Consider the following 10,610-nt stretch of genomic DNA (forward strand, 5'->3'; position numbering starts at 1 on the left):
GGTGGGAGCAAGGAGAAGGCGGCAGGCAAGGACCTGGCAGCTTAAGTAAGTGGAAGTAGCCACGGGTGGATGGAACAGCTTTGCAGCACCCATGGTAGTAGGCCCGCTACAGTGAAGTGTTAACTGCACCAGATAATACATCAGTCATCAATAATACAGCAGGTTGCCTTAAAGGACACCACGCATAGACAGATAAATTTACAAATAACAGACAAGTGAAGGCAATTTGATTCAGATTACTAGCCAGAATTATCTGCTTTACTTCTTCCAAGCATTGCGGAAAACAAAACCAAACAAGCAAAAAGAAAAAACATAGTTCCTAAAGTTGCACTAAGTTGTAACCCAACGAAGTTAATCAAAATACAGATCAGTTTAGTGTAAGTGCAATTACAGAAGGTCTGTACAAGCAGAACTAAATTAAACACATGAAAATACAGCAAACTCTAAAAGGATGATCTACAGAGCAAGGCTTTTATAAGTTTGAAAAATAAAAGAAAGATAAGAACACCACTTAGTAGGATATGTAGTTTATTTTTTTAAATGTTATCTTTCTCTTTCAAGTACTAATCTAAACAGTTTCACTCCCCTTTCACTCCCCTTTCACTCCAACCTAACCATTTTTCCTTGTAGTTTGAAAGCCACAATAATTTTGACTACTGGTGCACTAACAGGTAGCTTATTAACTTTCTGGATTTACTCTATATAAATCCTGGATGTCACCACAATACATAAACACCAGAATAACTCTATAATTAAGACCCCACCAATATTTTCAATTAGAATACAAAATAAAATCCTTATTTAACTATTCCAAAGTTGTTACTGTACCCAAATTTGAAGATAAACATTTAACAAATAAGCGTTAGGCATTTCTTTCAGAAAAACTAATAAAATCCTCGTTTATTAAATGTTCTTTCCCTTCGCCTTAAGGTGTTTCTTCTAGCTAAACCAACACATTGATCAAAATGTGCTGAACACAGACTGCTTCTGAACTTTTAAAAGCAACTTTTCATAATGGGAGCTTTAACGGGGACTTTTCTATACTGGAGCTCCGTAAGTTTCCTGCCACTTTAGAAATACAGGAAGGGTAGCATAGCCATGACCCAGCCTCTGGCTGCAGCCTTCCTGATGGCTGATAATCTACCAGAAATGTAACTTTGCAAACCTTTAGAAAATTAAATGAGCCAGAGCAACCAATTCCCATCATCATCTTGTTCCTTAACTGTAACTGGAAGGTTACTGCAAAGTAACTTGTTTTTCCACTTAAATAAAGTTTTCTAATCAGCCACTCTTGTTCTTGACTTTGCATTGAATAGCAGAAAGCACAACAGACACTTTCCTCAATTAAAAACGTCTCCGGAAAGCCACATCTTTTATACATTATTGATAGTTATCAGAGGCTAGGAGGCTACGTGAAAAATATATTAAGGTTTAAACAAAGCAGCAAGTCCAAAGCAGACTCCCAGATTTGAAGGCCTATGTGGTTTAAGCTTGGCACAACTAAAAGACACGTTTTCACTTGTGACTGTCATGCCAAGTGTAGCCTAACTTACCAATACCAGGCTCTACCTATAAGCACAAACATGTACACTTCAAAACCGTTCAATAATTTACATGATCAAGAGTTCTGATGATTAACCTGATGACTATTCTATAAATAATGTTACCTTCTACTTGTGTTTGGAGACATACGTGTACCTATGTCACATTAAGTATGGTATCTCAGTGCAGAGAGCAGACATTTTTCTGCTTAGGAAAAGCTATGCAGCCTATCCACAACTCCTTCATTCAGTAGTTATTTTCATGAAGAGTAGCTCAAATAATTCATATAATGAACATCAGGATTAAAGCTCTGTATTTAGGATAAAGACAGAGATGTATGCTATGGCCAAGAGGAAAAGCAGTTCAATTTACAAAATATGTGGCCTCTTACATGCACATATGCCATCAACACTGTTTATTTATGTTTTGGTTGTTTTTCCTCAACACTGCCCCTCTCCATACACATTGTATAAAATTCTGTACATGGAAATTGTGTGTCTAGCCAATTTTTCTTCATCAAGTGTTTTTACCTCCTCCTTCCTGGTGGCAAAAGTAATAGCTGTGATCACTAAAAGCTCAGTACCGGCCTACTTAAAAATAAATAAATGCAGTACATAGCAGAGGGAACTGATGAGACCTTCCAGCCCCTTTTAGAAGCAATTACCATCCACTGCTATGACAGACAGACAGTGAAGTCAGATGCAGGTTCTTCTAGAAGTTCCATATTGGAGAAAGAGGAACCTCTGTTGCCACATGTAACATCAGGTTCTATGCAACAGACTTCTGGATCAGTTTGAAAGACCATTCTGAATGTCATTTCACGGGTAAACCACCATCTGTTGAGGATGATCCCATCATTACACAACAGAATACAACTGTAAAACTGTTACAAGAATAAAAAAAATGAAATGGTACCCTCTCCATATAGGCTATATACTTTGAAGTTCATTAGCAGTTTTCTCCCTCTTCCCTGGAGCTAACAAAGCTCTCTCTTCAGAAGCTGGTGTTCTTGTTGAGGTTTCCCATTTTACATTGCAGTAAGAGAGGTCTTTTTTGCATATAGTGTAGATATCTCCTGACAGCAAGCCATAAGAGGAAACAAGACTTCAAATAAAAGTAAACTTAAATAAGCCTACAATGAGGCATTACTGACCAGCTTTGCATACAAAATAAATTAAGTCACAGAAAGCAAGGGCAAACAGACCTTCAATTTCCCTTCATCAAGAACTAACTGCAACGGTTTTCTCATGGAAATGAAAGTAACCCTGTCAGCAAATATGAAGTCAGAATTCAGCATTTCCATGACTTGTGCATAACAGGAAACAGATTACAGGAACTCTGTTTTACTTAACTACTTAATAGACTTTGAAAACTTTTAAGAATAAGTTTGTTTGTTGCATATAAAGATGATTCTGAATTTAAAACCTACATTTGGTAAAGCAGCCAGAAAATTCTGGGCAATCTGCAGCAGTATTTATTTCCTACGTTTCTAATCAAATTGTATGCGTGCAAGCTCTGCCTCCTATGGACTAAAACCATTCAACATTAATGTCTATTAGTGTAAAAAGTTAATACTCTCTATTACTTTACTGAAATTGAAATTGGCCAGAGATGTCAAAAACTACAAGAAAGGGTTCTTCAGGTATGTGAACAACAAGCAGAAACAGAAGGAAAATATTGGCTTACTGTTAAACAAGAGGTGAGTTAGTGACCAACAACGCTGAAATGGCAGAGGTTCTCAACCCTTTCTTCACCTCTGGCTTTACGAGCACTGTTGGGCCCCAGGCCTTGGGAACAAAAATCCAGGTTGATGCAAACAGAGACTCACCATCAGTGAAGGAAGCGTTGGCATGTGAACTATTGCAGGAGCTTGACCCCTACAAATCACTGGGCCCTGACGTGATCCACCTGAGGGTGTTAAGAGAGCTGGCTGACATTATTACGAGGCTGCTCTCCATACTCTTTGCGAAGTCATGGAGATCAGGGGATGTCCCAGAAGACTGGAAGCAGGCTAATGTCACCCTCATCTACAAGAAGGGCTTAAAGAAGTGTCCAGGAAATTATAGGCCCATCAGCCTTCCTCCAGTCCCTGGGAAAGTTACAGAAGGAATCCTCCTGGGGGCTATCACAAGTCAAATGAAGCATGTGATTGGGAAAAGCCAGCACGGCTTCACAAAGGGCAAATCGTGCTTGACAAACCTGATCACCACCTACAACAAAGTAACCTGCTCGGTTGATGTGGGATGAGCGGTGGACATTGTCTACCTGTATTTCTCCAAGGCTTTCAATGCAGTTTCCCACAGCCTCCTCCTAGAGAAACCAATGCGTTACGGTCTAGACAAGTGGTCTGTGTGGTGGGTGGGGAGTAGGCTGACAGGCCGCACCCAAAGGGTGGCGGTAAATAGCTCCTTTTCAAACTGGCAACTTGTCACAAGTGGGTTCCCCCAGGGATTGATATGGGGCCCAACGCTGTTTAATATCTTCACAGGTAATCTGGGTGATGGGATCAAGTGTACCCTGATGAACTTTGCCAATGATACCAAACTGAGTGGGGAAGTGGACACTTCAGAAGGGACAGCCACCCTGCAGGAAGACCTGGATAGGCTGGAAGAGTGGGCTAACTGGCACCTTATGAAGTTCAACAAGGACAAGTGTAAGGTCTTGCACCTGGAAAAGCATAATCCAGGAGTGCAGCACAGGCTGGGATCCACCTGGCTGAGGAGCAGCTCTGTGGAAAGGGACTTGGGGGTCCTGGTGGACAAGCAGCTCAGTATGAGTGAACATTTCTTTGCTGCAGCAAAGAAAGCCAACAGGATGCTGGGCTGCATCAACAAGGGCATCACCAGCAGAGGTAAAGAAGTCATTGTCCCACTCTACTCAGCACTTGTCAGGCCACACCTGGAATACTGTGTTCAGTTTTGGTCCCTGCTATGCAGAAAAGATGTGGACAGGCTGGAAAGGGTCCAGAGAAGGGCCACAAAGATGACCAAAGGCCTGGGAAGCCTGCCATATTGGGAAAGGCTGAGGGAACTGAGTTTGTTCAGCCTTGAGGGAAGAAGGCTTAGGGGGGAGACCTTATCACCATGTTGCAGTATTTAAAGGGTGCCTACAAAGAAGACGGACACTCCCTTTTTACAAGGAGTCACAAGGGGTAATGGGTACAAGTTACTCCTGGGGAGATTCCTATTGGAAACAAGAGGAAAATTTTTCACAGTGAGAACAATCAGCCATTGGAATAATCTCCCCAGGGAAGTGGTGCATTCCCCAACAGTGGACACGTTTAAGACTCAGCTGGACAGGGTGCTGGGCCATCTCGTCTATACTGTGCTTTTGCCAAGGAAGGTTGGATCAGATGATCCTTGAGGTCCCTTCCAACCTGGTATTCTATGATTATAGCACTGTCTTTTAACCCAGTATAAATGTATGTTTCTCAATTATTAAGGTGATCCTGAAGTTCCCATGACTGGTCAGATACGTACTACTTGATTAGCTAGTGTGAGAAGCAAGAAAAGGACAGCTGCGCATACTGTTTTCACAGCAAAACTAAGCATATGAGACAATAAAAGGCACAGGCAGTTCTTAAACACATTTTGATTTTGGCCAAACCTTAGAAACTTGATGAGAGAAGTTCAGACAAAGTTTGACTTTTTCTAACTAAGTTCAGCAAGTAAAGAAACATTTGACAATAAGTGAATTACTGTCATTTCAACCTACGCTTTTAGACCATGCATTAGCAGCAGTTAAACACGCACGATCATTCCTTCAACCCTTTAAACATGACCACATTACAAAGAAGAAATGGAACAGACTGAGAAAACTGTACTTTTGATTATAAACGATTTAAGTCATAACCTGATATATCAATGAAATATGATCAACATCCCCACACCTTGTTAGATAAAAACTAAATAGGAAAAGCCTAAAAAAGAATGAATGTGGGAAACAGAATCGCTTCAGTTTTTGGGGTGAGAATAGAAAAATTTTTATTCTTTGCCTCTTGTTCTGGTCAGGTCCAGAGAAGCTGTCCTACAGCTAGTTTTATACTTAAATTAATGCTCATGCTCCTCTGTCAGACACGAGTATGGAAAAACCATATCCCTAATCAACAGATTATGCATGCAAGCATCCTAATACAGATAAATCATAATGGCATCAAAGGCTTTTTGGTAAAAAAAAATTCTATCAAGAAAATTCCAGAGTTGCACTGATACGCCAAACTCCTTTTAGATGCTCTAAAAAACATTGTTGTCATTGTCTTTAAACTGTTACTCCTTGTTGCAGTTTCAAATAAGTATCATGTTTTGTCTTTTCCATGGGGGCAATTATTTAACGTAATGGTCCCGTATACATGAAAATATTCCTGTGATTAATATTATGGTGTTACAATTTTGCAAGCTAGATATCAGTAAATTTCAATTTCCGAGTGTCTGAAAGAGCTACAGAAAATCGAGAGCATCGAAACATGGAAAAAAGCAGACACCTGATGTTTACACAGGCAATGTATCATATTCAGTTCTGAAAGTTTTGAGAAGTTTGAACACAAAAGCAACCCAGCAATTTCAATTTCCTTCTTCCAGCTTCAATAAGTTAAATAAAGATCAGCTCCAAAGAAGCTCTAAGCATATGAGGAAGGAGAGATATTTTCCTCTATATCTAGATAATCAAAAATATTGTTTGAACAAAGAGATGGAAAGTTGTCAACTCATTCTAGATGTACACACACAGAGGGAGGAGACTAAGCAAATATTGCACAACAGCTCTCCCGAAACAGAGCATCTAGCTGTATGCCAAGCAGAAGAGTAGCACTGCGTAAACATATGAACGGAACTCCAGATGGAAGCATGACAAGTCTCAGCGTCACTCATATCGCGTAAGTGCATAAGACAATAGGTCTTACACTTACTAGAGCAAGCCTCTTCACAAAGCTAAGGTTATGAACCCTGGATAACGCCAGCCTGTACATGTTACAAAAGCTCTTGAAAGGAAAGGGTTCCTCCTCACAGCCATTCTCAAAAGCTACAGGTAACACAAGCGATTAAAAAGATAAAATAAAAGGAATTCATCAAAGCCTATTTAAACACAATTTTTATATCCCAGAACTTCCAGAGTTACCAAGCACAGCAGTACAGGGAGACCAGTTTCAGCTATACATAGCACTTCCAACAGTTTAATCAAATTAGTTTAAAACAATTAATACATAAACACTGACTGGCTTAGAAGTGGCTTATTTTTGTTGACTTGACACAGTTTAATAGACTTACAATTAACAAAAGTATCACCTGCACCATTCAGTTTAAATACAATGTCAAAGCTTATGCAACACTTCCTAAGCAGTGCTAAGAAAACAGTAAGTCAATGATAACAAATGCTTTCTATTCTACTGTACCAGTACGAGCGTACTCAAAGTGACAAAACGTAGCTATGTATAACTGAAATAACTTATGAAAGTGTTCCCTTTAAATTACGTCATTGTTTTGATGTAGCACATACATAGCAGCAAGCACCCAATGTTTTATGACAACATCCTAATTAGGAGTTGGGAATGTTTGGCCACGTGACTTGAATGCCTGAAACTCACTCATAAGAATCAAAGCCATTTATAGCCTGTACTACTAGTTCGTAACTTTTGATACCACAAAAAAGTAACTGTATCCCGCTGACTTTGAAAACTGCTGCTCTAGAGTGCTGTGGTCTATTAGCAGACCCCTACATTTTTCAAGTGATAGTACACGTCTCTGTACTTCAACTTTGCACATCCTCAAAATAGTCTTGTTTATCTCTCAGTGACCTCTTAGAAGCAGTCAACAGATCGCAGACCCATAAAACATCCATTTTTCTTGCATTGTTTAAAAAAAAGAAAAAAGATTGCAACTATACAAACACTTTTAAAAGCAGTACAAGATGAAAAGTCTCATAATAAGCTTCAGGACTATTACAATAAAGAAGCTAAGATTTGTTTTGTTTACATGAGCACTTTCAGGAAGTTCTTAAAGGACAGCAGCCTAAATAGTGTGTAAGAAATTGATACACATTCACATATATGTCACTCCCCCTTCCAAAAGAAATCGGTTAAGTCCCTCAAGTTTCTGATGTCTTCTCCTATCAGTTACAGCAAATTACCAGATCAGGAGAGAGCATCCTACAGCTCAAGATCCAGACTTCCATTTCCAATACATAATTTCAGCTGCAAATTGATGACAGCGTGTACATCAAATTCAGCTGCAAACTGATGACAGCATGTACATCAAATAAATATTAATTATGCTTTGGATTAATTTTCACATCAGTGCTTTAGAAGGTGCAGTTATCCCATTCCACAGGTGACAAAAACATTTTGCCTGGTGTTACCTAGAAGGGCAAGGCAAAAGCAAGAAATAGAAGACAATCCTTGTAAAGTTCTACACAATACCACCTTTCTTTCTCCTTATGGATTTCTCTTTGTTATTTTTAGTCAATATGCATTCGGTGCATTTTAACAGCAATCTTCTAATTTCCATCTTAACTTTCTTACCACATTTCAAAGCATACATGGATTGTACCCCAAGTCTTCCAAAGCACTGCAGTAACAATTCGGAACAATAACCTATTCTGAAAAGTTAGTAGAAATGGAGAAGCCTCATGATTCAAAATGCACAAACCTGTAACTTATGCTTGCTTCTGAGGACATACAGAAACTCAATGTGTTCTGATTTTAAAAATCCATCATATTTAGACAATACAGTTAATCTTGAAAGATACTCACCCACAACAGCAAAGAAGAAGCAGTTGCCATTCCTTTTTATTTTACTTCTACACAAAATAAAACCCTGTCTGTGGTATTACAAAAGTTTCTCGATCAAGTTTTGCAACTTTAAGACCCTGTCTGATGTCTTTGTCATCATTGCAAGACAAACAAGAAGAATACACTTGTTGTCCTACTTTGTGTCATTTTTGGAGGTAGGAAAAAAACCTGTACCAACAGAAGAAAACTTCCTTGTCCTGGCACTCATTGCTGACCCACACTAGGACTTTTGCCAATAGAGCTATAAGGCAGAAACTTTGTAGAGTAGAAATAGAGAATGGGAAGTTTGGGTAGATGTCTACTACCTCATATTCGCTGGTAGCATTTGTGAAGACACAGACAGTGAAAAGAATGTATGGGAATGGCCCATTGCCTTCACCGATTTAACAAAATTATTGACTGACTAACAAAATAAAATACAACTGATCAGACAAACAGTTAAATGAACACAGTTAAACAGAAAAGTGTTGGATTTCAGTTGAGATAGCTGAATAAAAAACTTCTATTTTACTTTAATCATAGGAGGAGATAGTAACTTTTTGAATGAAAATGTGCCTTTTACATTAATTTAAATGTTATTTCTACGAATGATAAAAAGTTTCCACATATTAGTTTAATACTGGTCTGCCACACTGAGGCTTCAAATTAAGCAGATTTGTATGCCAAGAGAGCAAATCTAATATGTTGTTTCATTAAATTTTAATATTCTGTTGAAAGCAAAACTTGGAGAGTCAATATTAAACGCAATGCGGCAAATAAAACATGAAACCTGGCCTGAGCTATGCTTTATATTGAAGAATAGTATGTTGTATTTGTGAAATTAGTTTTCCCTAAGTGTCAAGGATAACTGTCGCTTACACAGAAAAAGCAGACATCTAAAGGATATTTTCTCTTTTTTTCTTGTTTCAGTCTCAACAAATAACCATTTATATGCTTCCCCTATTAGTTGGTGGAGATGCACATTAAAAATGAAACACGCAGCAAAGAAGTAGCAACGTTGTAAACAGCCCCATGATTCCAAGAACACTTTAATGTTTCGAACCAGCTACGATCACAATGAAAACAAGTTTCATTTCGCGCGAGGCTCAATAACAACCCAAATCCATCTTCTAATTTTTTCTCCATTAGCTACCCACTTAAAAGCATATATACCTGCGCGGAGACGACTGATAAATTGGGTTTATAAAACGGACTGGAAAGCCTGTTGTGTCCCCAGCTGGCTGCTGTGCGGGCTGTACCTCCTGACATGCAGACAGGCGCGAGTTATCGCTACAAAAGCGTAAAGCTCCGAGGGGCGCAGCTTTGCGTTTGCGTGATGCAACTGTTGCGTTGCTGCAGCCGGTGCCGTTCCCCCGAACGGCGGCATTGTCTGGGAGGCCGAGCGAGGGGCGACCGGGCTGCAGCCCGCCCCACATCCGCGCACCGCGCTGCCTGCGAGACCGCGACCCCCGGGCACCGGCGCCGTGCCCCCGCCCCCGGGTCCGCGCGTCCCCTGGCCCGGCGGCCCCACGGCCACCACCCGTCCCTCGGTCTCTCCCCTCCGCGGTGCGGAGAGCCGGCCCGGGGCAGGGGCCGGTGGTCCCCTCGCCCCGCCAAGGGCTGCCCGGGCGAGGGCAGCGGCGGCGCGGGCAGGTACCCCGCTCCCCCCACGGCCCGGCCCGGCCCAGGCGAGCCGCGGCGGGCGGAGAGTGGCGGCCGCGGGGCGGAGGGGACGGCGGCCGCCTTCCCCGCGCCGCGCCCCCCGCGGCAAGGCCCCGGCCCAGTCCCGGGGTGGCGTAAGAGCCGAGGCTGCTCCCGCGGGGCGGACCCCGGCTGCACCGTGCCCTGCCGTGCCGTGCCGTGCCCTGCCCGTTCCACCCGCGGCGCTTCCCTACCCAGAAGCTCTCCGCGAAGTACGCCATCATCACCCCGCCGCCGCCGCCCCGGCCACCGGTGAGCACGGCCCCGGCCGCCTCAGCCGCCGAGACGCGACGGAGGAAACGGGCGCCGCCGCGGCGCGCCGCCCTTCCCGTTACGGTGCAACCGCCTCCTTCCACACGGCCCCGCCGCCCCCCGCCCCGCGCATGCGCCCAGCCGCCGCCGGCCGCCGGGGCTCTGCGCAGGCGCGTAGCCGCCCCCGCCCCTGCCCGCCGCCGGGCGGGGCATGCGCGGAGGGAGCCCGCCGCCCGCGGCGCGCCCGGGCCCGGGCCCGGCGGCCTGCGCTGCTCCCGGGCTTTGGTGCCCGCCGCCCGCTCGGAGCGCCAGCACCCGCCGGCGGCGGGCAGGGCACGGCGCTTCCCCCGCAGCA

The 10,610-nt window shown here is 42.9% G+C and overlaps 1 protein-coding gene across 13 annotated transcripts in view; it reads right to left on the reverse strand.

Moving 5' to 3' along the window:
* The window catches only part of FCHO2 (FCH and mu domain containing endocytic adaptor 2), a 96,846-nt gene extending 86,488 nt beyond the window's left edge, over window positions 1–10,358 (reverse strand). For 4 of the 13 annotated variants that reach the window (XM_082336347.1, XM_082336346.1, XM_082336345.1 and 1 more), the window contains exon 1: window positions 9,476–9,814. In XM_082336347.1, the coding sequence (XP_082192473.1) occupies window positions 9,476–9,571 (96 nt within the window). In that variant the 5' untranslated portion in view covers window positions 9,572–9,814. Of the gene's footprint in view, window positions 1–2,206; window positions 2,359–9,475; window positions 9,815–10,197 lie in introns of those variants that run through there. The other 9 variants (XM_082336348.1, XM_082336351.1, XM_082336350.1 and 6 more) reach the window with 7 other exon arrangements.
* Between the last annotated feature and the right edge of the window lie 252 nt (window positions 10,359–10,610).

This window comes from Platalea leucorodia, assembly GCF_965183815.1.
Source record: "Platalea leucorodia genome assembly, chromosome: Z".
Taxonomy (NCBI): Eukaryota; Metazoa; Chordata; class Aves; order Pelecaniformes; family Threskiornithidae; genus Platalea; species Platalea leucorodia.